Here is an 18997-nt window from a genome sequence, read left to right on the forward strand (position 1 = left end):
TGTTGGTCCTCTAACCTCAAACATACAGACTTCTCTATTTTGCTAGGTCAGTTACCTTTGTTCACCTGTTTTCTAGCTTCCAAAATTTTATTGACATCTTTCTTTTGCTGTCACCTCCCCTTTTGGTTCTTGTGAATTTATGCCTTTTCTACTCTTTCATTATCATTTTGTTGAGGTTTATTTTATTTTGAGGCAGGGTCTTGTTCTGTTGCCCAGGCTGGAGTGCAGTGGCATGATCTGGGCTCACTGTAACCTCTGCCTCCTGGGCTCAAACAATTCTCCCACCTGAACCTCCCCAGTAGCTGGGACTACAGGCGTGTACCACCACGCCAAGCAATTTTGCATTTTTTTGTGGAGACAGGGTTTCCCTATGTTACCCAGGCTGGTCTTGACCTCCTGGGCTCAAGCAATTTGCCTGCCTCAGACACCCAAAATGCTGGGTGTACAGGTGTGAGCCACCATGCCTGGCAAAGAATGGGGATAAAAGTTTTAACTTTTATTCTTACTTTCATTCTACCATACTCTCTCTGGGTGATCTTGTCCACTCCAAAACTTTCGGTTATTACAGAGTAGCTAACAAATCTCCAATTTTTATCTTTGGGCTAGTCCTCTCTCTTGGGCTTCAGCTCTATATATCCAAGTGCCTACAACTCAAGTTTAACAGATTTACATGCTCAAACTTGAACTTGGCCTTATGCCTGCTTAAGGATTTTCAATAATTTCAATCATTATGATCCATGAAGTCACTAGGGCAAAAACCCTAGGGATCATGTTTTACTCTTTGCCCTCTTTCTACAACTAATAAGTAATCAAATTCTGTCATTTCAACCTTTAATGTCTTACCTCTCCCCTTCTGCCAGGGAGAAAAAAACCCCCACATGATTTCCCATCTCTTCTATCCAATGCTTTTCCGTACTGTTGTGACAGTGATCTTCTGCTCAAAACATTTTGATGTTTACACAATTTTTAAGGTCCAGATTCATTAACACAATAATCAAAGTCTGGCTTCCACTTACCTTTTCCATTATACCTCTACTCACTCTACTCATTCCTACCATTAGCATACGATGAGTATGTAGTGTTGTCACTTCCCTGTAATAGAAGTCTAAACTTCAAGTCAAACTAATTGGAGGTTTTTTATTTTCTTTTTTTTTTGAGATGGAGTCTCACTCCTTCTATCATCCAGGCTGGAGTGCGGTAGCATGATCTCAGCTCATTGCAACCTCCACATCCAGGGTTCAAGCAGTTCTCCTGCCTCAGCCTCCTGAGTAGCTGCACCACCATGCCTGGCTCATTTTTGTACTTTTAGTAGAGACAGGGTTTCACCCTGTTGGCCAGGCTGGTCTCAAACTCCCCAACTCAGGTGATCTGCCAACCTTAGCCTCCCAAAGTGTGGGGATTGTAGGTGTGAGCTTTTGGAGCCTTTGAAACACATGCTCTCCCATAACCTTTAAAACTTCGGCACATACTGCTTTTAACCACTATGCCCTATTAACTTTCCAAGACATGAATGTAGACAGTATCTTTTATATAAGAGACAATAAATAGATGAGTCTGGTTGGAGGGCACGTGTTATTCATAATGTTAACAGAAACAGCTACCAACAGTAAAAATACTATGTGTTGGCCAGGCACTGTGGTTCATGCCTATAATCCCAGCACTTTGGGAGGCTGAAGCGAGCAGATCACTTGAGGTTAAGAGTTCGAGACCAGCCTGGATAACATGGTGAAACCCTATCTCTACTAAAAATACAAAAATTAGTCAAGTGTGGTGGTGCATCTCTGTAGTACCAGCTACTTGGGAGGCAGAGGCAGGATAATCACTTGAACCCGGGAGGTGGAGGTTGCAGTGAGCCAAGATTGTGCCACTGCACTCCAGCCTGGGCGACAGAGTGAGACTCCGTTTCAAAAAAACCAAAAAACAGGCTGGGCGCGGTAGCTCAAGCCTGTAATCCCAGCACTTTGGGAGGCCGAGACGGGCGGATCGCGAGGTCAGGAGATCGAGACCATCCTGGCTAACACGGTGAAACCCTGTCTCTACTAAAAAATACAAAAAACTAGCCGGGTGAGATGGTGGGCGCCTGTAGTCCTAGCTACTCAGGAGGCTGAGGCAGGAGAATGGCGTAAACCCGGGAGGCGGAGCTTGCAGTGAGCTGAGATCCGGCCATTGCACTCCAGCCTGGGCGACACAGCGAGACTCCGTCTCAACAACAACAACAAAAAAAACCCAAAAAAAAAAACCCCTCAAAATATTATGTGTCAAGCATTGTGCTACTCTTTTATGTACATCATTTTTAATACTTACAACAATTTTGCAAGGTTAGGTACAATTCCAATTTTACCAATGCCTCTGAAGTTCAGAGATACCTGCTTAAGGCCACAAAGCTAATTAGAGATGAATGTCGAATTTCCACTTGTATCTGTTTAAAATCCATGCCTTTTCATCATACCATGTTAACACTGGTGTTGGGGAAAGAGTTGGGAGGTAAGAATGGTGAGGTAGAATGGGATCATTCTGTAAGTGAAGCCAAAAGTAAAGGGCTAAAGTTTGGAGTTTTATTTAGTAGGCAATGAGTGATCATTTAAGCAACAGGGAAGGGTTTGGTTAGTCTAAGGACATGTTACTTTAGGAAGATAAATCCGATAACATTGTATACTATGAATTGGAGGAAAAGTTTAAAAGGAAGAAAGCCAGTTAATAGTGCTTACCTGCCTAATAGCAGCTGTATAGCTCTGGTATCAGCTTTTGTGTCATGTCTCCAAAATGTATTCTCAGTTGAAGGGAGGAGGTGATCTTCAATGTGGTCTTTAAATTGATTCCTAGAAAAGGCTCTGATTCTAAGGTGTGGAAAAATACTTTTTCACTGAGTGGCTAACAGATGGAAAAAATCTAAATCATAATCACTTTGTACATGCAGCTGGTCTGACTCAGAAAATTTAATGTACTTTAGACTTAACTGCCTTAAATAAAACTTTACACTTTGCAAAGCTCTTTCCTACAGTAGAATCCCATCTCATTTCTGTGAGGTAGGGAGAGAAGATCCCCATTTTACATCCAAGGATACCAGTTCAGAGAGAGTAAAGAATTTACCCATTTACATACGCTGCAAGTGCCAGTGCTAGGATAAGATCTTCAGTATCTTAACTCCTAGTGTAGGCTTCTTTCCCACCACATCAGGAATTATTTGATAAGCGTTTCCAAGATTATCCAGTCCATAACTTGACAAAAAACACAGGTTAACAACTATTAAGAAATGAACTGTTAGGGTTCTGTCTATCCTGTAACTTACTGTGTTGATGCTCTAAGAGAATCTTCATTAATAGGAGGATGAACTTGGTCCAACAACACGCTGGTCTCTGGGCTTGATTTCATTGCAGAAATCACCATGGCATTACGCAGTTTATTGCCTTGTTCTAACAGAGCTGAAGAGGGTAAATGTAGAAAACAGAAAAACCCAAAATGCAGCAGAAACATTTGGAATATTCAGGGCATTTCCTTTTATCACGGGACTCACCAGTGTGTACTGTAATAGTTTACTCATCTGCCTTCCCCATTAGCTTGAGAATTCCTTGAGGACATTTACTCAAAAGAGATGTTTACTGAGCTTCTACTGTGCACTGTTTTAGATGCTGGCATTATAACAATGAATGAAGTCTCCATTCCGGAGACTGACCTCTTGTGGGGTTGTTATATCCATGCACTGACTCTTCCGACTGGTGTTTGTACCTAATAAGGTTAGTAATGTTTATATATTTTTTGTATCCAGATACCAAATTTATACTTCTATGGATGAAGAAAAGAGCGCTAAAAAGCTTCCACAACTCAAACAGCAGGTTAATGGAAAAGTCAGAATAAAACCTGAGTTTTCAGACTTTCTGATAGGTAAAATTTACCCCGTTCCTTAAGGGGTCCCACAACAATAACAGCACCAGAAATGAGAGAAAACATTTATTGAATGTTTACCACATGCAAGGCACTATTCTAAATATTTTAACATGTATTACTCATTTAATCCTCCCAATAGTCCTCTGAGATATGTACTACGACTTCTTTTGTTTTCCAGATAAAAAACTGAGGCAGACATAACAAAGGATGAGTTCATGTCTTTTGTAGGGACATGGATGAAGCTGGAAACCATCATTCTCAGCAAACTATCGCAAGGACCAAAAGCCAAACACCGCATGTTCTCACTCATAGGTGGGAATTGAACAATGAGAACACTTGGACACAGGAAGGGGAACATCACACACCGGGGCCTGTCATGGGGTGGGGGGAGGGGGGGGAGGGATAGCATTAGGAGATATACCTAATGTAAATGACGAGTTAATGGGTGTAGCACACCAACATGGCACATGTATACATAGGTAACAAACCTGCACGTTGTGCACATGTACCCTAGAACTTAAAATATAAAAAAAGAAAAAAAAATTGAGGCAGAGAGTAGGTAACTTGGCCAAGTTGCACACATAATACGTCTATAACTAGATGATTCCACATCCTATGCTTTTAACTGCTATACTATCTATGACCCTACTTAGTTCTTAGGTTTCTTTTTAAAAGCTGAGTGCTAGCCGGGCAGGGCAGCATGTGCCCATGGTCCCAGTGACTTGGGAGGCTGAGGCAGGAGGATTGCTTGAGTCAGGAAGACTGCTTGAGTCCACGAGTTTGAGGGGATAGTGTGCTATGATCACACCTATCAATAGTCACAGTGTTCCAGCCTGGGCAACATAGTGAGACCCTGTTTCTAAATAAAAACAAATACAGTAAAAAAGCTCAGGCCCAATAGTATTATTCCAACAGATATAGGAGGTCTTATTATTTTCTTGAGGTTCCACAGGCACTTAGAAAGTGCCTAACTCCTAGTCTAATTTTATAATTTCTAAAAATAAAATACGATGGTTAGGCCAAGAAAAAAAACAAGTCAAAAATATCCATAGTCTTATTCATTATTTACATATTTTTAGAGACAGGGTCTTGCTCTGTTGCCCTAGCTGAAATGCAGTGGTACAATCATAGTTCACTAAAGCCTTGAACTTCCAGGCTCAAGCAATCCTCCCACCTCAGCCTCCCAAGTAGCTAGGACTATAGGTGCATACCACCATGCCTGGTTTGTTTTTAACTTTTTTGTACAGATGGTATCTTGCTATGTTGCCCAGGCTGGTCTTGAACTCTTGGCCTCAAGCTATCCTCCTGCCCTTGCCTCCCAAAGTCCATAAACATCAAAACATCTAATATTTGTTACTGTAAAGAAGTCAAAATATACCTTAAAAACTTAAAAAAAATCAAAAATCTTAAATATCATATGTTCAATGTATGATGTGGCAATACAACTAAACTAAAAAATAAAGATCACTCACTATGATAGACAGAATTGTAAGATGGCTACCCCAAGGTCCCCAGTGCCTCATATACTCATACCTTGTCCTAGTAATTCAAACACTTGTCTAGGTATTACTATGAAAGGATTTTGCAGATGTAATTATTTAAAACAATTTTTTTTTTTTTTTTTGAGACAAGGTCTCCCTCTGTTACCCAGGCTGGAGCGCAGTAGCATGATCACGACTCACTGGAGCCTCGACCTCCCAGGCTCAAGTGATCCTCCCACCACAACCTCCCAAAGTGCTGGGATTATAGGCATGAGCTGGCTTGCCCGGACTTGCAGATATAATCAATGCTTACCTTAAGACAGGAAGATTATCTTGGTAGGCAGAACCTAATCATATTAACCTTTTAAAGTAGATTTTTCTCTGGCTGGTTAAAGGATATGTATGATAGTCAGAGACGTGAAGTAGGAGAAGAATCTAATGTATCATTGCTATTTTGAAAATGGAGAAGGACAGTATCCTGCTGTGTAGTTAGTGTTTCATAAATAATAGCTGGTTGACTGATACAGCCTTGTCCCCTCGTTTCTGGTAGTGTATTAGCACATCAAAGACCAGAAAAATCATTAGGTTGACGTATTTGTTGTGTCCCTCCCACGACCTCAGTTCTATGCTTACTAAAGTGGCCCACTTAATCTTGTGGTTGGAAGGGACCTTTGAAGATCTTATCCAGTGCAACCGGAGTCCACTTTCCCAGGGAAATTATACCAGGAACAGGAAACTCAAGACTGTATGCTCTCACTTATAAATGGGAGCTAAAAACTGGGTACTCAGGGATAAAAAGACGGCAACAATAGAAACTGGAGACCACTAGAGGGGGAGGGAAGACAGGGGCAAGGGCTGAAAAACTATTGGATGCTATGCTTAGTACCTGGGTGACAGGATCATTGATACCCCAATTCTTGGCACCATGCAATATAACCAGGTAACAAACCTGCATATATACCCTCTGAATCTAAAATAAAATTGAAAAATAAAAAAGATCTTATCCAGCTATGTACCTGATAATTTAACCCCATCTGTAAAAGTCACATCAGAAGGTTATCTAGCCCACACCTGACCATTTACAGAGATGTGGTCCCTCTCTCATTTGTGCACAAGTCAGACTACTAACTCAGACTGAGTCAAAATCTATCTTGTTTTATCTGTAAATCCACAGATCCTAGTAACTCTTATTGAAGAGATTGCACATTGACAGCCCATGGGTTGTGCATGGCATATTCTGCTTGGCTTGAACAGCTGGCCAGCAAAGTCTTGATTTAAAAAGCAAAAGCAAAACAAAACAAAACAGGCCTAGGTAAACAATGAACCTAGAGTCAGATGAAGCATAGGACTTTGCCTTAAAGTCTGAGACAATAATAAATGAGAGCTGCCCCCTTTGATAGCACAGGAGCTTCCTAAGTCTGAGCTTGTGTCTTCATTTTAAAATGGGGATAATACCTACCTCACATGACTTTTATAAGATTATGTATATAAAACACTTGGCATAGTAGCTAGTGCATAATTAGTGCTCAATAAGTGGCAGCTGTTTTCTCCAGGCTATCTCTTGCTGGTCCTTTTACCAGTCTGGTTACTCTCCTTAGAAGGAACATATCTCCTTTCAGAACACATGGACACAGGGAGGGGAACATCATACACCAGGGCCTGTCAGGGGGTGGGGGGCTATGGGAGAGATAGTATTAGGAGAAATACCTAATGTAGGTGATGGGTTGATGGGTGTAACAAAACTGCACATTCTGTACATGTACCCCGGAACTTAAAGTATAATAAAAAAAAATAAAAAATAAAAGTTAAAAAAAAAAAAGAAGGAACACATCTCCTTTCCTTTAGATCTTTAATGTTACCTTCTTTTTTCTCTTTGCTTTTTTTTTTTTTTTTAGAGATGAGATCTTGCTACATTGTCCAGGCTGGACTTGAACTCCTGGGCTCAAGTGATCCTTTTACCTCAGCCTCCTGAGTAGCTTAATGTTATCTTGTTAATGAGGTCTTCCTTTGCCAACCTATGTAAAACTAACATCCCCTTCTCTCACCTTCGTGGCTTGATGTATCGCCATTGCCATGATCACCAAGTAACACATGGTTATTTATTTAGTCTATCATTTGTCTTCCAATCAATATAAAACCCATACAGCGGGAGTTTATATCTTTTTTCTTTTTAACTACTGTAGCCCTGATGCCTAGAAGAGCACCAGTCATCTGGTAATGCTGAATAGATAACCGCTTATTGAGTCAACAAATATCTTTCTTAAAGTCTGGTGCCCGGGTCTACACAAATGAGCTGACAAGTGCTGAGTACAGTGGGTTCATTTTCTTTCTTGTTAACGCAGTCTTTGCATTAAAGACTAAAATTAATAGTTTATAATCTTGGAGTATACATACATACATATATATATATATGCTTTTAAATATATATATTTTTTCTTTTTTTTTTTTTTTTGAGACAGAGTCTCACTCTGTTGCCCAGGCTGGAGTGCAGTGGTGTGATTGTGGGTCACAAGAACCTCTGCCTCCTGGGTTCAAGTGATTTTCCTGCCTCAGCCTCTCGAGTAGCTGGGACTATAGGCGCCTACTATCACACCTGGCTAAGTTTTGTATTTTTAGTAGAGACAGGGTTTCACCATGTTGGCCAGGCTAGTTTCGAACTCCTGACTTCAAGTGATCTGCCCGCCTCAGCCTCCGAAAGTGTTGGGATTATAGGCGTGAGCCAACGCGCCCGGCCTGTATATTTTTTAGAGTAGGGAATCTAAGACATTTCAGTTGAAAAAATATAAACAAAATGTTTTTGTTCTTTTACAAAATGTGCTTAATTATGTAACCAAATAGTTCTGATGCTACAGATATTTTAATTTTGGAAATTTTACTTGTAGGGATGTAGACAAATTCCTGTTATGATCTTGAGGTCAAAGAGATACATGGTTGAACATTACAGTATAATGTTAAGTCAATTGCTTATATTATACCACTCCTTAACATGAGGTAATCTAATTCTGTTCCTGTTTGCTTTTTTATTTCTGTCTAAGCCCTTATAAGGGTAAACTGTCTCCTTTCTTCTTCTATTTGGCCACAAGTCATTATTTAATTCCCAGGATGAAGATTAGCAGTTGTATACTGAATGTTCTCACTAAGACTAAGTTTTCAGAATGTGAAATGGATTTGGTACTAGTCTCCATACAGTGGGATAAATAAATGCTGATGATGAGACAAAAACCTTACTTGCCTTGAATTATTTTGGACAAAATAAGGACTAACCCTTTTCTATGATGAAGGTTTTCCCTTCATATCCAATTCCTTTTAAATGATTCCTTTCCCAAACCTGCAATTTTATGCACCGAGTAATTATTTAAAAATACCCTGGTGGTTTAATACGGCTGTCTTTAAATGGTGCAAGATGCTGGACTCTAGCAAGACTGCCTGTTTTTATTTGACTTAGTTCAAACAAGAGTCTTGGTTCTCTTTGTAGGCTGGCTAACAAGTAGAGCAATCCCAATAAACGTAGTTTAGTCTGACTCAGTTCACAAATAAATACATACCTGAAAGAAGATCCTTGGTAGGGGGGTTGTTTGAAGAAAGAATGCATGAGTCACTGTGACTCTTGGCAACTGTTCTAATTTGAGGCTGGAATTCAGAACTGTTCAGAAGGGACATCTGCTTCCGTGGAGCTCTGCCTTTCAGAGTTACAGACTCTAAACTCTGTCCTGAATTAAGATGGTGCTGTAGTCCAAAGGAAGAATCCTTTATTGTATCAGGGTTCTCTGCAAAGTATACATGGTCTTTTCCCCTGTTTTTTTTTTAAAAAAGGAGAACATCAGCAATATATAATCTATTATGGTAACATTCTATTTTGTCAGAGACAGAAAGTAGACCAGCGGTTTTGGCAAGGTAGTTTGGACCTCAAAAGGGGTGATTTATTTGCAATGCAACTTTGTAAATCTCTTTTTCATCTCCCAAATTATAGAAGTAACAGATGCTTTACCTACAGTTAGGGAGTCATAGCTTAAGCGAGACAATAAAACGAAGAGCTCAGCAGAGCCTGACACAAAGCAAATGCTTCATAAATAATTACTTAAAATAAAAACCTGATTCTTATTCCATTCTGTTTCACAGAATAGCTCCCTTTCCCTCTTTTCCCTCATGAACATCTGTCCTGCATCTGGATATCATTTTGTCATTTATTTGTATGTTGGCTTCATTGTGAGTGGCTTCATTGTGAGATTGTGAGTAGTCCTCGAAAACAGAAATTATGTCTTACTTATTTCTAGGCCCAGCACCTAGTATCAAACCAGGACCAGAGCGAGGGCTTCACAGTTATCGGCTAAATGAGGACTGTGCCTCTCTCTGCTGTTAATCTTTTACTCAACCATAAATGAAAGACAGAAATCACAAGTACAGTGGAGTTAACTGACAGATTGACTGGTATTAGGTGTGGTAATTACCTCGGAGTGGTTGATCTACTGCTGTTGGCTCCTAACTCTTTTCCATCAATTTTGATGGTATGTATGTCGCGGGGCCTTGATGGAACCTCAAACTGGGTACTGCTGGGTTCAGTATTCTCTCTGAATCCCTGCTTAGATAAAAGCACGTTTTCTGTCATGTCAGTGGTAGGAAGTGGATGGTAGCTGTCGTAAGTTTCTGACAGAGGCTCCAGAGCAAGTGAGACCTAAGAGAGACACGTAGTATACGAGAAATTTTCTTCAGCATTAATTAACTAATTTTAAGACTCCCCTGCTTAATATTAATTAATGTCCCCCATTCCTTACAAGATTAATGTCCCCCATTAATTATCTAAATTTCTGCCTACCTCAGAAGCTTCATCTCTTACTAAGCTTCCTTCCTTCATCCCTCTGTTCCAATAGACCAATTACTTATGATTCTAAATATACCTTATATTTCATTGCTTTATGCCTTTGTACATACAATTTTCCCCAGTATTCCTTCTTTATGTCTAAGTAGAGATGCCATGTCCACTGCCTTCTTCATGTTTCTACTTACTCTGTATCTATCCATTAGTATAATCACCATTTACTGAACCTTTTACTACAGGCCAGGAACTGTGCTAAATTCCTCATATAGAGAAGCTAATGTGATTCTATAACGCCCTCAGGAAAGTATATTACCTTAATTCGAAGATTTTTTTTTTAAGCAAAGATTTAGAGAAGGTACTTGTAACCTTCGTTCATCATCCTGATTAGATTATGCATTCCTTGAAGGCACTGGCTATCTTCTTCATTTTTCTATCGACTAATTAGCAGAGTGCCTGTATACATAGTATGCAAGTCTAATATGCCTAATAATGCCTAATGGTCTGATGAATAAAAGAAGGACATAACATTTTCTGCATTTTTATTATTGGTTGCTTGGGAAAAATAAGGTCTAGTTCTATGCTGGAGATGAAGAGGGGTGAGGAGGGAGGACGACTAAGATGCAAAGGTAATTACTTTAAGTTTCCTTATCATTTCCTTCCTGTGAGTTCAAGTTCTTTGTGAAAAGGCTTTCTAGTCCTCTGAAAAGCCCAATGGAGAAACGTCTAATGGAGGAATGAAAAGTAAAATGGAGTTTTAAAGCAAAACCTTAAGGAAGAAAGTAAAGGATATACTCCAAAAGAAAAGAATAGCAATATTGAAAGTTCAGTTTCAATGACAAAGAAAGCAGAAGGAATTGTTTAAGCAGCCAAAGACTGTCAAATAATGAATGCCCTAACACAAAAATGAAAAATTGCAGTTAGATGTTTTACGATGTCTCTGGGAAGGTCAATGAAATATTTTATCCAGAAGAACTGCCAAGGCACAAACTCAATAAAATATGCCTGGGTCTTGATGAGAATTCTGTTCATGAACCATAACATAAAGTCCTTCAAGTCTATTCATCACGAAGATCTTTGTACAAAGACAAATGACAGCAATGCAGCAGGACGAATACTCTGTCCAGTGATCACTGTAACAGCATCACATAAAATTCTGGTTGCTCAAACATAAATGTCAGGAAGTGTTCCCTTACCATTCATCACTTGCCAAAGACTGCCTCTGCATTCTAGAAACAAAGGAGACACTGAGGATAAAGGTAGTGTTCCTGGCCTTAACAATGAGCTGCTAACTGGCCACAGAGTTTGCTTTAACTCATTGGCCTGTACTACCATTGGACCTTGAATAAAGAGTCAGAGAAAGTCCAGGCACTTGCCACGCTCATCTTACAATCAAAACACAGGGGCCTAACTTCTTTGTTCAGTTAAACAAATAATTGTTGATACCAGCTCTGTTCCAGGCTCTGTGCTACCTCCCTGAGGAAAAGAGAGGACTAAAACATGGACTTACAACTATAATCCCAGCCCGTTGGGAGGCAGGGGTAGGAGGATTGCTTGAGCCCAGGAGTTTGAGACTGGCCTGGGCAATATAGTGAGACCCTGTCACTACAAAAAATTAAAAAAAAAAAATTAGCTGCGTATAGTGGCATGTACCTTGAAGTCCTAGCTACTTGCTAGGCTGAGGCAGGAGGATTGCTCGAGCCCCAGAGATTGAGGCTGCAGTGAGCTATGATTGTGCCACTGTACCACAGCCTGGGCAACAGAGCAAGACTCTGTCTCAAAACAATAACCCCCTCCTCCTCCACAAACAAACCTTCTGCCTCAGAGGATCATAGTATTTTGTAGGGGAAGTTAAAAAAAAAAAGTAATTTTTCCACTTCTCTATCGGCCAGGAAGGGCGGTGGTGACATACCTATCAAGTACAATGACCACGGCTTCTGTGCTTTGACAAAACCTTAGATATGTGGCCTTATGGCCAAGTGCCTGAAATTTCATGTTGTTGGAACATTCGCTGTATCCCTGGGGGTTGCAGATCTCTCTCTGTTTGCTGTGGCTAAACCAAGAAAGAAGGCACACACAGATTTCTTCAGAAATTATGATTCCATCAAAGATTTTGAGGAGATGAAGAAGACTGGTATCTTTTGGAATACAAAGTGATTTTGAAATATAAAGAATTTCTTTGGGCTAAATTACGCAGAAGTTTGTCACTGACTTGTGTTCCTGAACTATGAAACATGAATATGTGGGCTAAGAAAGAGTTTCTACTGATAAATAAACAATTAACAAAAAAGTAATTTTAATATAAAATAGTAAGTTTTAAGATAAGGAAGTGTACTAGGTGGTATGGGAATGCTAAGAAGGGGTCTGAGGCTGGGGAAGAGGTGAGGAAGGAGTGCCATGGATGATTTCCAGGAATGAAATACAAACGTTTGAGCTTAGAATCTTAAATCTGAATGAGGCAGAAAATGCTGAGGGGGATGGAAGTAGAACATCAGAAGCAGAGGGAAAAGTATTGGTCAAACTTTGGAGGTATAAAACAGAAGAATGTTCTGTCAATTCCTAGCAGTCCAAGAGACCATCTACTCTAACCCTCCAGTTGTATTTAGCTTCCAGATCTTCATTCCTGTCCACCTCAATCATTCGCCTCCCCAGTCATGATTCATCTTGGTGCTTACTCCTCTGCCAATCCCTTGAGTCCTGTAGAATTTATATTTTATACAAATTACCACTTTAATGAAACATTTCTTTCTTTAAATGTCCCCATTTCCTCAAAGTCTCTTCCAATAGAAAACACCTATACTTGCCAGGCTAAAGGAAGTTAACTTTTGCCTTTCTGGTGCTAACTCTAGACCATCATTCTGTCACTTAAATGTATCACCCCTCTTCCAAAGCCCACGCCATCCACATATACCATGAATGTACCACATGCTTCTCACATCCATAAGAGAACAACTTTTTTTGTTTATTTTTTATTTTTTTGTATTTTTTTGTATTTTTTATTTCATTTGCTTATATTATTGAGTGATACATGCACATAGCTTAATGAAATGTCATTTACTCCAAAGAAGAATTTTTTTTTTTTATTATACTTTAAGTTCTAGGGTACATGTGCACAACATGCAGGTTTGTTACATATGTATACTTGTGCCATGTTGGTGTGCTGCACCCATCAACTCGTCAGCACCCATCAACTTGTCATTTACATCACGTATAACTCCCAGTGCCATCCCTCCCCCCGCCCACTCCACATAATAGGCCCTGGTGTGTGATGTTCCCCTTCCAGAGTCCAAGTGATCTCATTGTTCAATTCCCACCTATGAGTGAGAACATGCGGTGTTTGGTTTTCTGTTCTTGCGATAGTTTGCTGAGAATGATGGTTTCCAGCTGCATCCATGTCCCTACAAAGGACACAAACTCATCCTTTTTGATGGCTGCATAGTATTCCATGGTGTATATGTGTCACATTTTCTTAATCCAGTCTGTCACTGATGGACATTTGGGTTGATTCCAAGTCTTTGCTATTGTGAATAGTGCCGCAATAAACATATGTGTGCATGTGTCTTTATAGCAGCATGATTTATAATCCTTTGGGTATATACCCAGTAATGTGATGGCTGGGTCATATGGTATTTCTAGTTCTAGATCCTTGAAGAATCACCATACTGTTTTCCACAATGGTTGAACCAGTTTACAATCCCACCAACAGTGTAAAAGTGTTCCTATTTCTCCACATTCTTTCCAGCACCTGTTGTTTCCTGACTTTTTAATGATTGCGATTCTAACTCGTGTGAGATGGTATCTCATTGTGGTTTTGATTTGCATTTCTCTGATGGCAAGTGATGACGAGCATTTTTTCATGTGCCTGTTGGCTGTATGCATGTCTTCTTTTGAGAAATGTCTATTCATATCCTTTCCCCCTTTTTGATGAGGTTGTTTTTTTCTCGTAAATTTGTTTGAGTTCTTTGTAGGTTCTGGATATTAGCCCTTTGTCAGATGGGTAGATTGCAAAAATTTTCTCCCATTCTGTAGGTTGCCTGTTCACTCTGATGGTAGTTTCTTTTGCTGTGCAGAAGCTCTTTAGTTTAATTAGATACCATTTGTCAATTTTGGCTTTTGATGCCTTTGCTTTTGGTGTTTTAGACATGAAGTCCTTGCCCATGCCTATGTCCTGGATGGTATCACCCAGGTTTTCTTCTAGGGTTTTTATGGTTTTAGGTCTAACATTTAAGTCTCTAATCCATCTTGAATTAATTTTCGTATAAGGAGTAAGGAAAGGATCCAGTTTCAGCTTTCTACTTATGGCTAGCCAATTTTCCCAGCACCATTTATTAAATAGGGAATCCTTTCCCCATTTCTTGTTTCTCTCAGGTTTGTCAAAGATCAGATGGCTGTAGATGTGTGGTATTATTTCTGAGGACTCTGTTCTGTTCCATTGGTCTATATCTCTGTTTTGGTACCAGTACCATGCTGTTTTGGTTACTCTAGGCTTGTAGTATAGTTTGAAGTCAGGTAGCGTGATGCCTCCAGCTTTGTTCTTTTGACTTAGGATTGTCTTGGCAATGTGGGCTCTTTCTTGGTTCCATATGAACTTTAAAGCAGTTTTTTCCAATTCTGTGAAGAAATTCATTGGTAGCTTGATGGGAATGGCATGGAATCTATACATTACCTTGGGCAGTATGGCCATTTTCACGACATTGATTCTTCCTATCCATTAGCATGGTATGTTCTTCCATTTGTTTGTGTCCTCTTTTATTTCACTGAATGGTGGTTTGTAGTTCTCCTTGAAGAGGTCATTTATATCCCTTGTAAGTTGGATTCGTAGGTATTTTATTCTCTTTGAAGCAATTGTGAGTGGAAGTTCATTCATGATTTGGCTCTCTGTTTGTCTGTTACTGGTGTATAAGAATGCTTGTGATTTTTGCACATTAATTTTGTATCCTGAGACTTTGCTGAAGTTGCTTATCAGCTTAAGGAGATTTTGGGCTGAGACAACGGGGTTTTCTAAATATACAATCATGTCATCTGCAAACAGGGACAATCTGACTTCTTCTTTTCCTAACTGAATACCCTTTATTTCTTCATAAGAGAACAACCTTAAGGACACTCATCAGTCTTCCAGCAATGACTCAAGGTTCGCTTTAACAATAAGTTGCCTGCAATTATCTACTATATCTACAACATCTATCAGTATCAGAGAGAGCAAATTAGTAAGTATAATTTTCAGAATCATGTTGGTCAATGCAGCATTTTTTTAAAAGCCAACTATTTAACAATGTTTATTTATTTATTTTTTTAATTTAGAGGCAGGGTCTTGCTCTGTCACCCAGGCTGGACTGTAGTTGTGTGATCATAGGTCACTGTAACCTTGAACTCCTGGGCTCAAGTGATCCTCTTTTCTCAGCCTCCAAAGTAGCTGGGATTACGGGTGTGCACCATCAACCACATCAGGCTAATTTTATTTATTTTATATATATTTTATATATTTATATTTTATATATTTTAGGGGTCTTGCTCTGTTTCCCAGTCTCAAACTGCTGACCTTAAGTGATTCTCCCACGTCAGCTTCCTGAGTAGCTGAGATTATGGGCACATGCCACCATGCCTGGCTCAATTTGCTAAAATTGTGTTGAAAAATTTTAAGTCTAGGTTCATTAAGGATATTGTTCTATACTTTTCTTATATTGCTCTCTGGTTTTGGTATTAAGGTGGTGCAGGCTTTAAAATAAGTGTTTTCTCCTTTCTATTTTCTGGAAGAGACTGTGTTATTGGTGTTATTTCTTCTTTATGGTTGGAAGAATTGGCCAGTAAAGTGATCTGGGCCTGGAGATTTCCTTTTCAGAAGGTTTTAAGCTAAAAATTAAATTTAAAAATAATTATTGCTTTATTCAGGTTATCTGTTTGATCTTGAGTGAGTTTTGGTAGTTTACAGTTTTCAAATAATTGGCTCATTTCATCTAAATTGTCAAATTTATATGTGGAGAGTTGTTCATAGTATTTCCTTAATATCTATGGGTGCTATAGGCTGCTGTCTTTCTTACAGTAGAATCAAAAGGAAAGTGAAATATTTGTGTTCGTGAAAGAGGACAAGAGACTTATGAATTTCAAAACAAATGAAAGGAAAAAGCATATTTGTTTGTGGAAGAGAATGTGAAAGTTGATTATTCAAATTGGGTCCTTCTTGTCACATCCAACTAAATCAGTTGAGGGCCCAGGGGAAAAAAAGCACTCGAGGTATATAGATTGCTCCAAGAATGCAATTCTTTGCAAGCCTGGCTGCAGAAATGGCCTGCTATTACTCTCAGACCAGTTTCACCTGCCAATGAGAGGGTCACTCATCAAAAAGAGCTTGCCAGCTCCCCAAAGCTTCTCTAGTGCCAATAAGCTTTTTTGGAACACAATATGTACAGTTTTTCTTTTTTAAAAAAATGTTTAATTTTTATTTTAGGTTCAGGGGTACATGTGCAGATTTGTTATACAGGTAAACTCATGACTTGGGGGTCTGGTGTACAGATTATTTCATTACCCAGGTACTAAGCACTGTACCTGACAGGTTTTTTGTTCTGAACCTCTCCATCTTCCCACTCTCCTCCTTCAAGTAGGTCCCAGTGTCTACTGTTCTTCTATTTCTGTTAATCTGTTCTCATTATTTAGCTCCCACTTGTGAGAATATGTGGTGCTTGGTTTTCTGTTCCTGAGTTAGTTTGCTAAGGATAATGGCCTCCAGTTCTATCCATGTCCTGCAAAGGACATGATCTCATTCTTTTTCATGGTTGCATAGTTTTCCATAGTGTGTATGTACCACATTTTCTTAATGGTCTACCATTGATGGGCACTCAGCTTGATTCTATGTTTTTGCTATTGTGAATAGTGCTGCAATGAACATAACATGTGCATGTGTCTTTGTGATAGAACAACTTATAGTCCTTTGGGTATGTACCCAAAAAGTATAATTATGTAAAGTTATAATTATTTTTTAAATTTAATTTTCAGCTTAAAACCTTCTGAAAAAGAAATCTTCAGGTCCAGATCACTTTACTGGCAAATTCTTACAATACCCGGCAGTGGGACTGCTGGGTCAAATGGTAGTTCTGTTTTTAGATCTTTGATGAATCGCCACACTGCTTTCCACAACAGTTGAACTGATTTATGCTCCCACCAGCAGTGTATAAGCATTCACTTTTCTCTGCAATCTTGTCAGCATATGTTACTTTTTGACTTTTTAATAATAGCTATTCTGACTGGTGTAAATCATTCTCACTGTGGTTTTGATTTTTACTTCCCTAATGATTAGTGATATAGGGCATTTTTTCATATGCTTGTTGGCCGCATGTATGTCTTCTTTTAAAAAGTGTCTGTTCATGTCCTTTGCCCACTTTTTAATGGGGTTGTTTTTTGCTTGTACATTTGTTTAAGTTCCTTATAGATTCTGGATGTTAGACCTTTGTCAGATGTATAGTTTGGAAATATTTTCTCCTATTCTGTAGGTTGCCTCTGTTGATAGTTTCTTTTGCTGTACAGAAGCGCTTTAGTTTAATTGTCCCAGTTATTTTTGCTTTTGTTGCAATTACTTTTGTTTTCATCATGAAATCTTGCCAGTTCCTATGTTGAAAATGCCATTTCCTAGTTTCCAGGGTCTTTATAGTTTTAGGTTTTACATTGAGGTCTTCAGTCCATCTTGAGTTGATTTTTGTATATGGTGTAAGGGGTCCAGTTTCAATCTTCTGCATATAGCTAGCCAGATATCCCAGTACCATTTATTGAATAGGAAGTCCTTTCCCCAAAATTTTTCTTTCTAATAAAACTCCCAACCTTCTCTTTGTTCTTTGAACATACTGAAGACCATCACCTGTCTATATGTCCTGAATTGCAATTCTTGCTTCCCAAATAAAATGTTTTAAATTTGGAAATTTGTCTTTGTATTTTATTTTAACTACAACAAGAATATTTCTAATAGTAAAATACACAAACAAGATATGACTGTGTCAAAATATAGCATCAGGAAACAAACTATAGTAAGAATTATGATGGGCCTGTAGAACAGACAAATAATGAAAACTGAATAAACAGAAAGTACACATTTAAACAGGTTTTTTTTTTTTTTTTAAGTAGATAATGAGTGGTATTCCTGTGAAATGCAGTTGCATATTAAGATTAAAAGCTTTAGGATGTCAAAGTTTCTTATCAATGGTAAAATTTATAAAAGAATGTTTTGTGAATGCAGCAGAATTTGTGTATAATAGCATGATTTGCATATATGTATCTAACCAAAATTAGTTATGCAGCATGTTAGTGGTATGGCTGCAAACTTAAAAGGTGAATTGAGTGAAAATGTTAAATAATTTGTGGTATTCTTCTTTGTAGCTGAGAACACAGATAAAAATAACTTTCCAAGAGTTGTATCCATTTAAAGTATCAATGAGAACTTTATGCAAGCAAAAAATTTTTGGATGTGATGCTCATGACACATATTATCAAGAAAATATAGTTCTCTGAACTGGAAAAAGTCTTGAAAACGTTATTAAAGACTGATGACAAAGGATGATGATCCTGAAATGGTCTTTGTTGACAATGAAGTTGTTTCAAAATCTAAATCCAAGGTGGCAACACTTTGCAAAGACAGATAACCATAAAGCTATTTACTGTCTTATTTACTTTGTCTACAAGGCTAAAAGTCAAACCACACACACACACACACACACACACACACACGCGCACACACATATATAACTAACATGTGAATTAAATAAATTCCTGCCGGGCGCGGTGGCTCACGCCTGTAATCCCAGCACTTTGGGAGGCCGAGGTGGGTGGATCACTT

The 18997-nt window shown here is 38.8% G+C and overlaps 1 protein-coding gene across 11 annotated transcripts in view; it reads right to left on the reverse strand.

Moving 5' to 3' along the window:
* The window catches only part of LOC105468732 (C2 domain containing 3 centriole elongation regulator), a 155797-nt gene that overhangs the window by 112073 nt on the left and 24727 nt on the right, over positions 1–18997 (reverse strand). For 9 of the 11 annotated variants that reach the window (XR_011610922.1, XM_071075279.1, XM_071075276.1 and 6 more), the window contains exons 4-7: positions 9815–10038; positions 8912–9159; positions 3290–3422; positions 2709–2837 (exon numbers count right to left, since the gene is read on the reverse strand). Coding sequence is in view for 10 of the 11 variants with exons in the window: in XM_071075279.1 (XP_070931380.1) it covers positions 2709–2837; positions 3290–3422; positions 8912–9159; positions 9815–10038 (734 nt within the window). In the remaining variant the exon portion in view is untranslated. Of the gene's footprint in view, positions 1–2708; positions 2838–3289; positions 3423–8911; positions 9160–9814; positions 10039–18997 lie in introns of those variants that run through there. The other 2 variants (XM_071075280.1, XM_071075281.1) reach the window with 2 other exon arrangements.

This window comes from Macaca nemestrina, chromosome 12 (assembly GCF_043159975.1).
Source record: "Macaca nemestrina isolate mMacNem1 chromosome 12, mMacNem.hap1, whole genome shotgun sequence".
Taxonomy (NCBI): domain Eukaryota; kingdom Metazoa; phylum Chordata; class Mammalia; order Primates; family Cercopithecidae; genus Macaca; species Macaca nemestrina.